The sequence below is a fragment of the Podarcis vaucheri genome (assembly GCF_965113315.1).
Source record: "Podarcis vaucheri genome assembly, chromosome: 14".
NCBI lineage: Eukaryota > Metazoa > Chordata > Lepidosauria > Squamata > Lacertidae > Podarcis > Podarcis vaucheri.
In genome coordinates, this window is record NC_138752.1 from 49091518 (window position 1) to 49108922 (window position 17405).

Consider the following 17405-nt stretch of genomic DNA (forward strand, 5'->3'; position numbering starts at 1 on the left):
GCCCGGGGGCCGGATCCGGCCCAATCGCCTTCTCAGTCCGGCCCGCGGACGGTCCTGGAGTCAGCGTGTTTTTACTCGAGTAGAATGTGTCCTTTTATTTAAAATGCATCTCTGGGTTATTTGTGGGGCATAGGAACTCGTTCATTATTTTTTTCCAAACTATAGTCCGGCCCCCCACAAGGTCTGAAGAACAGTGGACCGGCCCCCTGCTGAAAAAGTTTGCTGAGCCCTGGTTTACAACTGAGAAGGGCGCCGTATCTGCGTGGAAGGAGCTGCGGAGCCCAAGACTGGACTACCTTGCAGGGCTGTTGTTGGCTGCCTCTCCCTCTATTGGTCTTGCGCTGCGTCTCAGGGTGGCTGTTGGCCCTGTCCCTCACCCTGGGCTAGGCGAAAGGGCGGGGTGGGTGAAAGATCCTGTCTCCCCACTCACCAAAGAGAGAGACTTCATGGAACACTTTCCCAAACCTTCGGGAAACAAGTCTTTGCTAAGAGGGAGTGTCAAAAACGTATAGTTGTTTTTTTAAAAAAAAAAAGCTGCGGTAGAGGTTCAGACTCTTAATCGCAAGGTCGTGGTTTGGAGGCTCACGCTGGGCAAGAGATTCCTGCCTTGCGGTGGGTTGGACTATTTGACCCTCGTGGTGCCTTCCAACTCTACAATTCTGTGGTACAATTATCAGCTCCCTGCCCCGCACCCCAGCAAAAAAAGAGAAAACACCGACTGGGGCTGTCATACCCTCCCAAATTTTCTCGAATGAAAATAGGGACGTCCCATTCCATAATGATAATTTTACTACTTACTACACATCTGTTTGTCCCAGCCACTCTGGGCGGCTTCCAACATATATAAAAACCATTAATAAACATAAAAAACCCTTCCCTATACTGTACAGGATTGCCTTCAGACAACTCGGGGGTTAGATAACTCCATACCCTCTAACATTTATCCAATGAAAATAGAGACATCGTACAGAAAAGTGGGGCATTCCAGGATCAAGTAAGAAACCAGGATGGCTTCTCTAAATTACGGACATCCCTGGAAAATAGGGACACTTGGGAAGGCCTGGGCTGCTGTAAGACAACCACCCCATTCCACCCTCAGACTCACCTCTCTTCACCTGCGGCATAGGTAACAGTTATATAGGAGGATTTATTTATCCCTTTCTAACCCAGGAAGCACCTGTAAGACCTTTACGCCTCCACCCCTCCAAAGAAACCCACCACCCCACCCTAGTTTGGCACGTTGGCCATAAACACTGATGGGAGTCCTTTACGGGAAGCCAGGAAACTGGTGAGAATGAAGCAGTCATTGTTTGTGGCCAGAGCAACTGTACATCAGTTAAGGCTAGCAACATAATTATTATGTTTCAAAGCCTCATCAATATAGGGCATGGTAGGGCCTGACAGGTGTCTGTAGGTCAAAAGGCAAAACTCTGCTGAGAGCCCCATGTTGATCTGTGACCTAATTTAGTTATGATACAGACCTATGCAACAGATGGGCAGGGGAAGAGCAGGGTGCAGTTAAGGAGCAAATGATTACAGGCTTCAGTGTCCAACATACTTCCCTGCCTACAGAATTAGAATTACGCAAGAACTGCAGATACAGGTTCTAGCTTTCCTTGGTCAGTTTTTGCCTTTCTTAAAAAAGCACACAACTCCCACACCCCTGCCCTGCCATTGTTCCCTTGCAGCAGCAGAAAAAGAGAGGACAGTGAGAAAGATCACACAACACATCCTTGTTAAATTCATGTTTTTAATTTGGACACTGATAACTCTGGAAAACTCCCTTTTTGCAATTTGTCTATAAATACTCTTTAATACTCTGATTTACAAGATAGCTTTATAAAACCTTTTCAATAAGACTTGGAAGATTCCACCCTCGGAAGCCACGCTGCCTGGGACAAGCCCCAGCCTGTTAGTCTTCTCTACAAGCACAATGCAACCATGCTTCATACTCTCATTTCTTTTAGCGTCTGACAGTTTATAAGGGAAAGGTGTGTTGCTTGTTTGTGTGTGTGGAGAATGCAAGTCAAGCCAAACAGGGAGGGGGGGCATTATGTGCTAAATAATAAAGCAATTTCTAAAATGCTTGTTCCTTCCCATGTCCTTTTAAGCTGCCCGTGGTACCTGTGGCCTTCCAGATTTTACTGGCTTCAAACTCCCATCAACCCCAGCCAGCAAAGCCAGTAATAAAGCATGAAGGGAGTTGTGCTGCAGCCTCTCCCCAACACTTTTTAAAATGCAAGGACTTGCAGGTGGTCTTGTACAGAAGCATTTGCCAAATTAAGAGTAGACCTCAGAACGAATGCAGCCCTTTCCAAGTATCAAATTAAAGGCTGTTTTCTATGAAATGCCAAGTTTGCATAACACAAATGCAGAAACTGTTGACACAACATGGACTACAGTACATTATTATTCTGAAATGATTTTGAAATCCTGTTTCGGAAGGGTGAATTACAGCAGGTAATCTTTCTGTCCATCTCTGAATAAATATTTTAGCATTTAAAAGGTAATAAGCTTGCAATTAAAATCAAGCTCTCTGCCAGCTGATGAGAACCTGTGCTTCACACACACCCCTTTATGGATTTTGGACTCCAAGCCCTCCCTCTCCCGTTTTGTGCTATTAGCCTAAACTGCTTTCGACAACTCCCTTCAACTTAAGACCACTTTGCTATGCAGCACAGAGTGCTACTGTCCTATAGATCTATAGTAATATAGTTCTATAGTCCCAAAGCCCTCCTGGGAATGTGGAACTGGCAATTGCATGTGCTGGATCCTGGCCACTTGCAGTGGATTGTGCATCACAATACAGGGGACAGAATTAAAATGCTAGTATTGGCCTCTGCACTGTACTTCTTGCATGCAAAGCTTTGCAAAAGTGAAATGAGGACCATGGTGCTTTGCTGTCAGGATACTCTCTCCTTCACCTTAACCCCTTCATGGGCTATGCTGGAGATGCCTTGCCTTCCTGCGTTAACACACAAGCTGGTTTCAATTGGCCTGGAGTTACCTCTGGAGACTCTGATGTCCTCCCGAAATAGGCTGAGGAAAGGACTGCTTTTCCCAAGCACGTTGTGCCCCCCCCCCTTATCTTAAAGCAAAGCAAAGGCACAGTTAATTCCTAGTCTCCCAAACGCGATATCTTCTTAGGCATAAGATGAGAGAGAAGCCTAAGGAAAGGGGCAGCTGTTTGTACAGCCTGGGATATTTGCCCTCAAACACTCAAAGAACCTCCATTACTGTGCATAGACAGTCAACTCGTGGATCAAAACTGGTGCGAGAGGGTAGGGTGGAAAAGCAGTCAAGAGGTTCACAAACCCAGCCATACTCTCCCCCATCCACTTCCCTATCAGCATCCAAGCTTGCATTCTTCTGCGTCAGGCTAACAGACGTATCTGGATGTCATATTACGTCCTGTGGCCATGCAAAGCACTTCAGATCCGTCTCCTTTGAAAGTGAAGAGGAAAACCCCCACTGCCATTCAGATCCATTGGAATACATTTCCAACCTCAGTCTACAGGATCAGTGCCAGCCAAAGCCCATTTGCCACATTTCCTCAAGCTCTTCATATCTCTCCCGTCCCCCTGAAAATAGCAGGCAGCTTCTTAAGACTGCTCTGATTTGCAGGGGAGGGAAGGGAGAAATTGGCCTCTGCCATGTTTGTCTCCATGAAAGGGTGTCCTGCGTGGTTAATGTGAGCACTCCCACACACTCCTGTTAAGGCTTCAGTTAGCAAATCTGCCACTGCAATGTACAGTACATGGTTGGGGGGGGGGAGAGCAAGCCTGAACTAAGAAAAAAAACACGATTCAACCCTATTCCATTAAGGGGCTTTGCTTTCTCTCCCGTACATTGTATGCAAAAAATACTCTTCAAAATGCTCAATAACTTGTTTCAGAAGATGCAGGGCAGGCAGGGCTATGTGTGCACTGCTCTAAAAGTATCAGAACTCTGTATCTTGGCAATCTAAATTCTGCACCAAGACAGACAAAGTTCTGCAGTCTGCACAGCAGATGTCAATTGTGCAAGCATGCACACCATTTCTTTTCTTTTGCACAATATAGTCTGCCTTTGTTGGCTGAGGAGGAAATAAGGAACTCCATATAGCACTACCTCACCACTAGTCCTACCCTAAATCCATCCCCTCCTCCTCTCAACCACTGAAACCTTGTACAACTCTGTCTTCCAAACCGTCCCTAGGCATTTCCCGCACTTTCAAACATATCAAAACAAAGCCATGGGAGGTAGAAATTCGCTCTTGAATTACTGAAAGTTGACTTCCACATGGCTTACAACAATCTGCACTTTCTCCTGTGCTCCCTCATTATTGCAGTGCACACAGAGCCCTGCATGTAGAGAGGAGAGAAATTATCTCTCAGCCCCAAGTGCCATTACTATTTTCTGAAATCCAAGCCACTATGAATGACAGCAATGTCACAGGACAAGAGCAGATCCCAAATGGGGCAGCCACTGCAAGCCTTAACTTTGGGCAGACTCCTGGGGAAAGTACCAGTACCTTCCTTGCACACAGACCTGCTTTAAGCTGCCTTGTAAATCCTACAAGTGCCTACAAAGGCATAAAGGAAAAACTGAAAAGAGCTGGACATTTTTCTGCAAAAGGCTCAGCTGTACAACAGTCTTGATCTACCAAGTGCCAGGGTAGTTGCCTCCGTCTCCTGGGCCAGCCAATGGTACGTATAATCAAGATGATTCTGGGAAAACCCTCTGCGGATGAGTGCCATGTTAAGCAGGCCAGCAACTTTTAGACTCTCTCTCTCTCTCTCTCTCTCTCTCTCTCTCTCTCTCTCACACACACACACACGTATTAGCCCACCACAGACACACAAGCCCCACACAAAATTTGGCACACAAGCCTTATGTTTCCGAACATTTTCAAGTCCTTGGAGAGCAGTTTATTTTAATGGAGAGTTAGGAGGTTTTTCCCTGATAGAAATCATAGCAAACATCAAATGTTTCCTGTAGCATGAGAAACGGGAGCATGTGCATGGAGCTGAATATTCACACCACCGCTAAGCGATTACGCTGGGATGAGCGGGTGTCAACACTGCTGGATTGTTGCACAGAGAGATCACCACCATCAACCAACACTGACTTTTCACTGCTTTCACCATGAAGGGGTTCAGGGAAAGCAGCCATGGTAAAAATGTAATGAGAGACAATTTGCATATACCACTGAGTCTTTTTGAGGGGGGATGGCCATAAAAATAGCTCTCTGTCTCTCTTTTTTTGTACGAAGTCCTTAAAGGTTTTCCTTTAAATCTGAGACTTTGCATAAGCATCGTTACGTTTCCCACTATGATGGCCTGTTAGCCATTCCCCCCTTGGTGCAATCCAAGACAACGGCTTACGCCTCTGTGACTGGCTAGCGTTCCTGAGAGATGCAGCCTTGCTAGCCAACAGGAACGGGCGATTTGCTGGGCCCTCCTCCTCTTGGTCAACTGCTTCCCGTAGTGGATGCCGCAGTTGGGTGTGATGCACACAGGAGCCTCATGCAACGCTGAGGCTCGAAAGGAAAGGGCATCTGTGGATGACTTGCTCTTAAGTAGAACCCATGAGCTACAGCAAAGTGCGGAGAGACATAAGCCGGCAGCAGCTTATGTTTCCTCTACTCTAAGGAAATCCAGCTGGGCACAGCCATTCCCTCCTCCGAAAGGGGCAGAAGAGTTTTCAGTGGTAAAGAGACTAGCTGTGCAATAAGAAAAGTGCATTTGAATGGTAGCTTTAAAACCAGATTAAAGTATCAAGTTTGCCACGCAGCTGGAGGAAGGGTCAGGCTCCGGCAGCCTCAGGCTTCACATTCACGCTCTCACACCAGTCCGGTAGCCCGACAGGAGAAGAGCCTGGAGTCTCCTGTCCTGACAGGGACATCGCAGTTGTCTTAACAGAGCATGCTCTCTCTCTCTCTCTCTCCCCCTGGCCCCACTGGCCATCTCTCGGCGCCACTCTTGGTATCGCTGTCACCGGAATTCGTAAATGGGTGCGCTGTACTCTGGGACATGAGTCAAATTCAGAGACTGATACCTGGGGGGAAAAGCAAAGAGGATTTTAATGATATAATCTACCCCTTATTCTGCTTAATGAGGGCAACAGTTTTCAAACTGTAACACCCGGGAACTTGTTGCCACACTGCAGACCCCTGCTCAACAGCCCCAGCACTCTTGCCTAGTTTTAACATACTGGCTTGCACAGAAGATGGTAACCATGGGTTCCTGGTTTCATTGCTTGCACCATGAAGGAAGGAGCACCAAGTGCAGGCAAGAGGCTCATTACTATCTCAGCTTATTAGGCCAATATGGGATTGTCTGAACATGACCAACGTGTAGATTGCCTTGGCGCAGTGTCTTAAGCAGTCCCAGTTCAGCTGAGCAAAGCAGTAACGTTGCAGTGAGCAACCTTCAGCTGGTGAGCCCCAATTAAGCACGCCAGGCCTCCCCACTTGGCTCAAACCACTGGGGAGATAAACCCACAGGGCCACACTGAATAGGAAGAATGGGGTGCACTCTCCAAGTGCACTCCCAATTCTTCATTTCCAGCACCGGTAGAATCTGTTGCCCTTTTCTCCTCTTGCCTGTTTCATTAAGATCTGCCTTTTCTGAGCTGCGTTTCCAAGGAATGCCCTCAGCTGTGCTGGATGGCCATTATAACAAGACCCCATACGCAGATAGACTCTGTATGTGGGCAACCACAAGTAGAAGACATTCTTTATTATCTATTATATTTCCTGTTATACACAGAACCTAGGAGATGTTTCTAACTCCCCTATTTGTTCAAGAAAGCAGTCTCTCCTTGGCGGAGACGGTTCAGTGGCTGTTGTCTAATGCTTAGTGACTCTTTTTGCACTGGCAGCAAGAAAGTTTAGGAGGAGGAATAGGACAAAATAGCAGTAAACTGTAAGGAAGATTCAGAGGTCTAAATTGAAGTGCACTGTATGTGGCTGTGGAGGCTCCTCATTTATAGGCTCGCTTGCAATACATGATTCCAGTTGTTTAAGCAAAGGTTTTGTATTGTATTTTATATTGTCTGTGTCATGGCCTTCAGCTACCACAATAAAGTTATTGAGTTTAGCGTCCTTTTCTCTTGCCCTGCAGAATAAAAGAAAGTCCTCCAGCCAGTGCTCCACCGAGGCAGCCCCTTACCATTCTGAACTCCTGTGATAGTAATAGCCTTCTATAGATGCTGCAGATTTCTGGAAGCATATGTAATAGAACCCAGCAAAGGAAGCACCGCTGATGTCTTTGATGGTGTGATCAGGGACCAGGAACTGTTCCTGCACAAGAGTTAACAAAATTTTGAAAAGCTAGAAGGGAGCTGGGATAGTTTTTTCACTGCAGCAAATGTCTACTGGACATTTTTCTACAGAAAAATAGAACACCCCACACACTGGTCTGTTATAGCTTTCATTAGGCACCAGCCCCTAGTTAAGTGTTTGCACAGCACAGCTCACATTCGGTTTACTAAAGTTAATACATTAAAACATGCTTTCGTTTTCTTCTCTTTGAAATTTAAACAGTGCAAGGGAAGTGAATGCAACTGAACTGCCAGTAATGAAGATATTCACAAATATTCCCATATAAATAATTTCAAAGTAAATGGCATTTAACACACTTTACTATATTTTTTTCCATCAAATATTTCTGTTCATCTACTTTTAACTATGAACAAAAAATTGAGATATTGGTACAGCAAGTGAAAGCACAATGTATTTTTGTAGCTTTGTTTACTACACAAAAAAAGTCTGGAAACATTCTGGGGAAATTTCAGGTTCAAACTCCACAAATTTTCTTCACGGGACACTGCAACCCTGCAGCCTGACTGCAACAAAGGGGACATAAGAGTGCTGCTGCTCTGCTCTTGTTCTCTGCAGTGCTCTGGACTTGGGGCCAAGAGAGAACAAGGACTACACTGGAGGTGCAGGGGGCTTCTTCCTTCCTTGTAGGGTCCTGCGCAGGAAGCCTGACTGTCTAATACAAGCTGATTCCTGTACTGAAAGGGTTGGATTGGATGATTCTCCCTCTCCAACTCTATAATTCTATACTGCATGCTGTCACTGCACGCGATACTGAGGAATTTCAGAGATGTTTGCCCTCCCTGCTGGATGTGGAGGAAGAAGGAAACCTTGTGTTATCCTTCCATCCTGCCTGCAGCAACCCAATTAGGCAGCAAGACCAAATAAGATAGATTATCCTACACCTCCTAGGGGGTGTGCCTGCACTAAGTGACAGTTAGACTGTCACACAGGCCCTCTAGCAACACACCCTATGTGAATGCACATGAAGAACTTACCTTCCACCTCATAAAGACAAAGTCATCGTTCTTCAGATCCTCATAATCAAAGTCATCAGAGTTAAATGTTTTTGCGTACTGGTAAAAGGCTGGGAACTTCCCCTAGAAGCAAAAGGGACACACAGTGCTTACAATTCCGGAGGAAAGATGTGTGCTGCATGACTCCAGGCAAGTTCAAATACCTGCCAAGCTAATCACTACCAGCCAGACCCTGGATGCCACCCACTAAAGGAATTAATTTCCAGAGAAGGATGCCAAAGTTCCCTCTTCCCTGTCCATCCCCTCTATTTGCTGATCATGGCAGAATTGCAATCTTTCCCACAAAACCCAGCCTTCTGCCTGCAGCTACAAACTCAGCCTCAGTCACGCCAAACAGCTGGGACATCACAGCCTTCCTCAAGAAGGGAGCCAGTAAGAACAAAAAATAACACTAAAATAAGAGCTATGTAATTATGTGTCATTTCTTTTAAGAGTTGCTCTTTGTCAATTTCCTTCTGTGTTCAGCTAGCGCAGACACATCTGGTAAGAAGCTGTCCAGAACCTGCTGCCAATTCCTACCCTAGAGACCGGAGGCAAAAAATAACAAACCACCAACCAAAGTCACCAAGAGCAGTTCCTCAGTTGAAGTCCTAATTCAGCTAAACTAAGGCCCAACACTGTCCAGATGGGTGTAGTTCTCACTGAGCTGGTAAACCTGTGCTTGAAGTATACCACCTCAGACTACCAGGGACTCTTCCTCTACCCTTAAAACACATTCCTTATTGTAGAAAGGGAACAAATAAGGGAGAAGACTAAATTAGAACCCTTCTTTCCAGCACCTAGATGGAATTTGCCAACTACATGAGCCTGCACCTGCAGCCTGAAGTGGCACAGCCCAGGCACACAGCTAGGCCCAAGGAACTCACCCAATGTTTTCGATCCACGTCTTCATCTGCGTCCCACTTCCGCGTTAAAAACGGGTGCTTTTTACTAATTATTTCCCCTTCAAAGAAAGTTGTAAGGGTTGGATATTCCTGCAAGTGAACAAAGCAAGAACATGATGAGCACATACAACCCTCCCAGGCAAATTTCCTTACCTTTGCAAGGAAGTTAGGAGAGGGCTTTGTAAAGGAATGAAACACAGAGAACATCAGTTCTGGCCTAAAATACTCTGCCTCAGTACATACCTCCGTAAGGCCTTTAATCTTCAAGTATCCACAGAGATAGGAGTTTTCCATGTCCACGTGCTGGAAGACAAAGCAGAAAACCGCCCATGACTTTGTGACCAGTTAAAGAACAATCAGCACACCAACAAACTCAAGTGGTACTAATGCATCACTTGCTTTTCCTAGTGTCTCAATGTGAAGACGAATCGGAACAGAGGGAAGGTAATAGGAGTTTCTTTTATCTATGCACCCTATTTCCCACAGTGGCCATCTCCAGAAAGCCCACAAACAGCACTTGCGGGCAACATCCCTCCTCCATTGTTACTCTCCATCAGCTGGTATTCAGAGGTATCCTGCCCCTGCACAGCTCTCATGTCCCACATCTATGAATACATCTAATTCCAAGCATGTATCCAATTCAAATTTGAGTCATAGGATACAAGTTGCTGGCTGCTCCTACAGAACCACTGGGATCCCCCACTCAAAGGAACCCTCCAGAACGAGAGAGCAGTGAAGTCTCTCAGCCAGCTTTTTAAAGGCAATTTTTGAACAATACTACTTGTTTCCAAGCAACAGCAGGTTAGGATTCATTTTCATTTGCTTGGGAACCATCCCTACAAGGACAGGGATGCCAAGTGTTCTGAATATGAGCATCAGCTTTCTAGGTACCCAGGAAATTTCCAGCCCTATTTTGAGATGCCACAGCACTAAAACCAGTTATCCTGCTTCCCCATGCTCCCTGGCTTTCATTAATATGGAAAAGGAGAATGGGGTAGAGGACAGTTCTTTGGCTTCCAAGGGAATGGCAGCAGAGTTAGGAAACTGACTCATTCTACTGATTTACAGGCTGCCACGCTGACTACACACAGACTCACTTAGATGGCTCAGGAAAAGGATGAGTCAAGGCAACAGCTTGAGACACTTCACTGTCCTCTCCACTCAGTGCCTTAGAAAGTGTCTATTAACTTGACCCTTCCATTCAGCTTTTTGCTCCTTGTCTCTGCCTCTCAAAATGGACAGGGGGCTGGAACACACCTCCTGTGATGAAATATTACAATATTTGGAGCTTTTTAGTTTAGAAAAAAAAGTTTGGGTGGACATGATAGAGGAGTAAGGATCATTGCTGTGACGTTTCGGGCATCTCTTTAAGACCTTTTTATGCTGAGAGGTCTATTCAGCTTAATTGTTTTCAAGATGATGAATCATTTTGTATTGTTTTTCCAGTATTTTATGTTTTACTTTGCCTGTATATGTTGTTGTACATCACCTTGATTTTATATGAGAGGGCAGTTTATAATTTTTTAAAAAATCAATAAGCCATAGCAGCAACAGAACTGGAAAGTACCAAACATAAAAGCATAATTTGACCTGTCGACAAATATAGCACTGGATGCAATGAAAAACAATGACCAGTGGGTGCTATTAGCGGCGCCTGACCTTAAGACTGTGACATTGTTTGTCTGTGCTTAGCCCCCCACCCCACCCCCCTGAGAGCAGTCTGAAGTCACACTACCACAACTCTCTAGCTGAAACAATAGTATTGTTTGTCTGGATCTAAACACTGCCCATGAGACACATACAGTCATACTTCAAACCCTTTGGAGGAAGAGAACGGCACATGTGTAATCCAAGAACAGAAGAACTGAATCTCCTGGATCAGACCAAAGGATCACTAGGCCTAGCATTCCATTTTTAACAGTGGCAAGCCAGAGAACTCTAGGAAACTCACAAGCAGAGTTTGACCACCCCCAGTTTGAGCCTGGGGGCTTGTACAGAAACACAAACTGTGTGGAGTTGTGGATATGTGACAGAAATTCAGAAAGGCCAAACTAGATTCTTCCACAGAATCATTGTGGGTGGTGATACCAGGCCCTAAGAGTAATTTTGTCCTGGCAACATGCTACTGTCCCCTTGATCATTCAACTTCAAAAGAGGAAAGTTCCCCAAAATGAGCAGATTGGTAAAAAAGAAATTGAATGGGAAAGTCAAGAGGGTCAAATTACCCCAAATGTTTGGGAGTTGTTTAAGACCACAATATTAGAAGCTCATCTATACCACAGATCAAGAAATGTATCACCCAGGGCCAAGAGAATGCTTGCATGTTTAACGAGCAATGCTAAAAAAGCTAGTAAAGGCAGAATGTGTCCTTTAGAACATGGAAGTTTTGTTCAAATGAAGAGATTAGAAAGGAATACAAACTTTAGCGAAATAAATACAAGCAGATAATAAGGGATGCAAAGAAGAGGAAAGAATTTGAGGAGCACATTCCTATGTAAGTGTTTATAAGATAATGCTATGTGCCTCTGAGTCAAGATGAGCAAGTGTGTCTTCTACAAAGGTTAAGTCATGTCTCACTAACCTTTTAGAGTTCTTTAAGAGTGTCAACAAGCACACAGATGATCCAGTTGACACTGCAAACTTTCAAAAAGCTTTTGACAAAGTACTTCACGAAAGACACTCGAGTAAGCTTGGCAGGCACTGAATTAGAAGAGAAGAGGTCCTCTTGAGGATGAGTAACTGGTTAAGAAATAGGAATCAGAGAGTAGGAATAAATGGATAGATCTCCTAATGGGGTATATATAACGTGGAGTCCCTCAAGGATTGCTATTGGGACCCATAATTTTTAATTTGTTCAGGAAAAAATCTAGAAATAGAAGTGAGTTTGCAGATGATACCACATTGTCTGTGGTGGTTAAAACAAGAAGGAATTGCAGATAACGCCAATAAGATATTTCCAATCTGAGTGAATGGGCAGTAAAACAGTAAAAGCAATTCCGTGTAAAAAAAGCAAATTGGGGCAAAAATCCCTTCATCTGACATATAATGCCAGTGCCACTATACAAATATATGATGATGCAGCCATACTTGGAATACTGTGTACAGTTCTGGTCATCTCACCTCAAGAAGGATATTGTAGAACTGGGAAAGGTTCAGAAATGGACAACCAAAATGATCAAGGGGATGCAGTGACCCCCTTCTGAGGAATGGTTCCAACACTAGGGGATCTTTAGTTTTGAGAAAAGGTGATTAAGAAGAGACATGACAGAAGTGTATAAAATTATGCATGGCATTGAGAAATTAGATAGAGGTAATACTAACACCCGGGAATATCCAAGAAAGCCGAATGTTGGGAGATTCAGGACAGACAAAAGGATGTAGTTTTTCCACATAGTAAACTATGAAATTCACTCACACAAAGGCAGTGAGGGCCACATTGTGGATGGTTTTAAAAGAGGATTAGACAAATTAATGAAGCGTAAGACTATCAGTGGTACTAGACACAATGCCTCGGTTTAGCCTCCACTGTTGAAGGCAGCATTTCTCTGAATACCAGCTGTTAGGAATCACAGGCAGGGACAGGGGTGTTACACTCAGCTCCTGCTTTCAGGCTTCCCATGGAGATTTGGTTCATCACTGTGAGAACAGGATGCCAGACTAGGTGGGCTACTGGCCTGATCTTATTATTTGGGAAGGTGAGAAATAAAACAAAAGCCACTCTCATAAATACTCATTTACACACCACTTTTGAGCATTGAAAGTGATTAGTGTGAATTAATTATTACAACAACCAGAAATTATAGGTCAGGATCATCCCCATTTTTGCAAGTGACAACACAGGAAGCTGTTTAATGCAGAGTCAGACTATTAATTAACAATGGGTTATATATATATATATATATATGCTTTCGTAGATTTTCACGGGTACAGGAATGCAGGTTTTGGTGTCTTCGGGTGTCTTCCCGTGTAAGAGTCGGGGTGTCTGTGCGACGTTTCGACGAGGTCTCACTCGTCATCTTCAGGCTGGTGCTTTCGGCTTCTTGTTACTAGAACCAGTAACAAGAAGCCGAAAGCACCAGCCTGAAGATGACGAGTGAGACCTCGTCGAAACGTCGCACAGACACCCCGACTCTTACACGGGAAGACACCCGAAGACACCAAAACCTGCATATATATATATATATATATATATATATATATATATACACACACACACACACACACACACACACAGGCTTCGATTCTCCAGGATTTCAAACAGGGATTTTTCCCTATAAAGAAGTTCCCGGGATTGAATCTGGAGTCTCTTCCATGCAGAACACAGCTTTATTACAGGCAGCCCCCCATCTACGCGGGGGCTATGTTCCAAGGCTCTGTGTGCGTCAGTGAAATCACGTATACAGTAACTGGAACCCCCTGAAAAAGTATGCAAATGCCCTGCCCTTTTAGTGACGTTTCAGTGACATCTTTACAACGTGTCTGGGTCACTTTGGGTTTGGTGCAATGAACATATACACAGGTCACACACATATTGAATGTGTGTAAATGGGGGGCTGGCTGTACTGTGCAATGGCCCATCCACTAGAAAGATAGATTTAATTCCTCATGGAACATATGGAAGTCAGATCACTGGTCCACGTCCACTAAGCTCAGCAATATCTGCACTGATTGGGTGTGGCTCTTGAGGATTTCAGACAGGGGGTTTTCACAGCCCTACCTAGAGATGCTGGGTATTGAATCTGGGCGCCTTTACACACAGAACATGTGCCCTGCCGCTTAGCTGCAGGCTCAGAGAGAACCAGCTCTCCCTTACCACCACCTAGTGAGCATATAGCAAGAACCAGACGCAAGGCAAAAGATTTGTAGCTCACAATGTATGTAGTCTTATACAAGTCTACTCAGAAGTTAAGTTCTACTGACTTCACTGGACCCCAAAGGTGACATGTGGCAGTATGTGGGTGGGTGGCCAGGGTATATAGCCTAAAGTGAGAATGGGTAAGGGCTATTCACACATCTTGTCACTGGAGAAACAGAGAGCTTATTTATTTTATTTCAACAATTTATATATTGCTTAATACCACGATCTCCAGGTGAGGTACAAGGTTACCAAAAAGAGAGAGAACAGAACAGAGATAAAATTAACCATTAAAACTCCAAGCCTTGGAGGACTACTAGAGTGGCATCCTTGAAGAATGCATTTATTGGGCGGTGCTTTAGATATTCCAAGTTAAATGTGTAACGAGTACCCTAGCATCACTTCCAGCCCCATTACTCTTTCAACTACTTCCTCACCCAGTTTACCTCTTGTAGTACCAAGTGACAAAGACCTTTTCAAGATCCCTGAGATTAATTAATCTCAAATTCAGTGAGAGGGAGGGAGAAGACTGCCCCTCTACCCACCCTAATAGCAGCAAAATACTGTAGAATTTCCAGAAGGAAGACATAGGGCTGACACACCTTTCTTTTAAAAACCTGGTCTACAACTGTATGCTTGGGAGCAAGCACTCCCACTGAGACCTGCTCCTGGGCAAGCCTGTCTGTGAAGGATGGCAGCCCACCTCCTAAGATCAGAGGGAGAGGCTCTGTATCTCATGCAGCGAGGGCAGGAGAGAGTACAGCTGGGTGGGGCCAGAAGAAGGGTCCTTCAGTGGCTACACCCAAATTATGGGGCAATTCATCTTGCAAAGTGTGTCCGCCCTCCTTTCCTGTTTTTGTCAGCCACTGAAGACATTTTTATTCTGACAGGATTTTATTTTATGAAGCTTTAGGATTTTTAAAACTGTTGACCCCGTCTTCGGGGGATTTTTAAAAAAACAAAATCATAACATGTCGCAAGCCACCCTGAATGGAAGGTAACTGGAAGCATTATAGGCAGATTGAACTGCAAGTCATTTGGGAGCACAATGTTCTTGCATTGTTCATATAATATATGAAGCTATATTATATTATTATTATATGTATGTGGGTAATCGTCTTTTGTAAGCTGCTGGGGGTAGGGACTTTGCCCTGAAAAATGGCATATAAATACTATAAATAGAGTGATGTGTGCATTTGTACTACATGGGCAGAATAAAAATAAAATGCTTTAATAAAACTGAAAAATAAACCACCACCACACCAGCAGAGCTGCTGTGGTGAGAGGGAGGTTTCATTCTTTCAGATGTGGCAGAGGGCAGTAGGTGCATCACAGCTGCACTAGTGGCATGTGAGCAGCCCTCCTCAATCAGACCAAAGTTGCATTGTATCTGGCTCCTGTTTCTCACAGTGACCAACCAGATGCCTCTGGGAAGCCCACAAGAATGAGCACAACCGTACACTCTCCCCAGTCATGTTCCTCAGCACTCTGAACTTAATGACACATCTCTTCTGATACTGGAGATATTACACAGTCATAAGCAATAGCCACTGACAGCCTTAACCTCCACCAACATATCCAAGCCACTGCCTAAACCATGCAAGTCAGTGGCAATCACTACATCTTGTGGGAGCAGATCCCAGTCTAACTATGCGCTGTGTGACCAAGTCCTTCCTTTCACCTGTCCTGAATCTTCAAACATTCCGTTCCAACGGAGGACCGCACTCAGTCCCAAGATCACGGGGAAAACGTATTTCTATTTAGCACTCAGCTTTGCTTCTGCCTCTGTGAAGAAGCTATTCCAGGCAGCGAGAGCAGAAAAGCTGCTCTTGAAGGAATCCGTTAGAGGCAGCCGAGCTCGATAAAACGCAAGCCATGCAAAGTGACAAAAAGGGAGAAAATCTCAAAACCCGGATGCACCAGTGGTCCATCTAGTCCAGAGCTTAAATGCCGGAGCGCTCTCCCCATCGGCGATCCCCAGCCGTTCATGCTGAGACACACTGCCTCCAACATCAGAGGCAGAACAGTTTGGACAATGCCCATTGACAAGCCTTATCCTCCTTCCTAAGTGCACCTAGCCTCCTTTCACCCAGGCTGTCAGCTGTCAAGGCAACCTGTGGCAGTGAGTTCACCAGCTAAACTCTTCGGCTCCTGCTGCATGAAGAAACCCTTCCTCCCATCTGCCACAAGCCATCCATTTGAAGAAGCCGGGTGCCGAGTCCTAAGAACGCCAAGAACAGCCTGCAGTGCAGCTAGTCCTCAGCGCCCTGTCCTCATACAGAAGAAGAGCCAGAGGCACACCAAGTCTTCAGCATCCCCTGGGCCAAATAGATGGCCATTATGGGGGAGATCGCAAGCAGGACCCCAGCGCAAGAGCCCCTCCTGCAGCTGGCATTGGCAGGCATTTGCTGCCACGGATAGCCATGGTGGCTAGTAGCCACCGATGGCTCCTCTCCTCGGTGAATCTGCCCGACCCTCTTTCGAAGCCAGAGAAGGGAAGCAGGTGCAGGGGGCGATACTACTATGGCAGGGCTGTCAACTTGAAAAAAATATAAATGGGGGGGGGTCCCCCTCCCAGGTAAGCCTTGCCCCACATAACCCATCACACACACACCATTGGAATGAATTTCGGGGGGCTTAGCTCCCTCAACTCTTAGGTGGGGGGGGGGGCGAAGGGACCTCGGCCCCCTAGGCATTCTCCTCAAACAACCACAGTGGGCGGCCTGGTGGCTGCTACTGCCTCCTGAGGCAGGGAGTTCCGCAGTCCTAGTGTGGGGGTGGGTGGGGGAGGGAGAGAGGTGTGTGGGGTTTGGGCGGCGCTGCCTGCCTGCCTGCCTCTCTCCGGCCGCGCTGCTGACCTGGACGACCACCTCCACCTCGTAGGCGTTGCCCTTGGAGCGCTGCTGCCCGCGGAACTTGGCGCCGCTGTAGAGGCGGCTGGTGCTGACGCCGGGCTGCGCCGTGTTGATGGGCGGCGGCGGCTCGAGGCGGGCGGCGGACGAGGCTCCTCCCGGGGCCTCCGGAGGGCAGCGGCAGGCGCTCCGCACCGGCATCTCGGGCGGGTCCCCCGGCGCCAGCGCGGCGCGGGCAGCGAGCACCGTCCTCGCCTTCCTCCCCTCGCCCGGCCGGCCTGCCTCCGACGCGGCTCGGCCTGGCTCGGCCTCTTTCTGTTTTCCCCTCACAGCCCTTTCCTCCCCCTCAGCGGCGTCGCCGCCGCCTCCTCTTCCTCCCGCCGCTCATGATTGGCCCGCCGTGCGGCGGCGCTCGAACCCCATTGGATGTCCGGCGTCACGTGGGGTAGGAGGGCGGGGGAGGGAAAGGGATTT

General features: G+C 46.3%; 1 protein-coding gene across 1 annotated transcript; it reads right to left on the bottom strand.

Annotated features, from left to right (window-relative positions):
• Positions 1–1733: 1733 nt before the first annotated feature.
• On the bottom strand, positions 1734–17147 carry GID4 (GID complex subunit 4 homolog). Its single transcript, XM_082199932.1, has 6 exons — positions 16938–17147; positions 9468–9527; positions 9207–9314; positions 8302–8403; positions 7155–7285; positions 1734–6039 (listed from the first exon to the last, which is right to left on the bottom strand). Exons 1-6 carry the CDS (start codon positions 17130–17132, stop codon positions 5976–5978), a joined length of 660 nt encoding a protein of 219 aa, XP_082056058.1. The 5' UTR covers positions 17133–17147; the 3' UTR covers positions 1734–5975.
• Between the last annotated feature and the right edge of the window lie 258 nt (positions 17148–17405).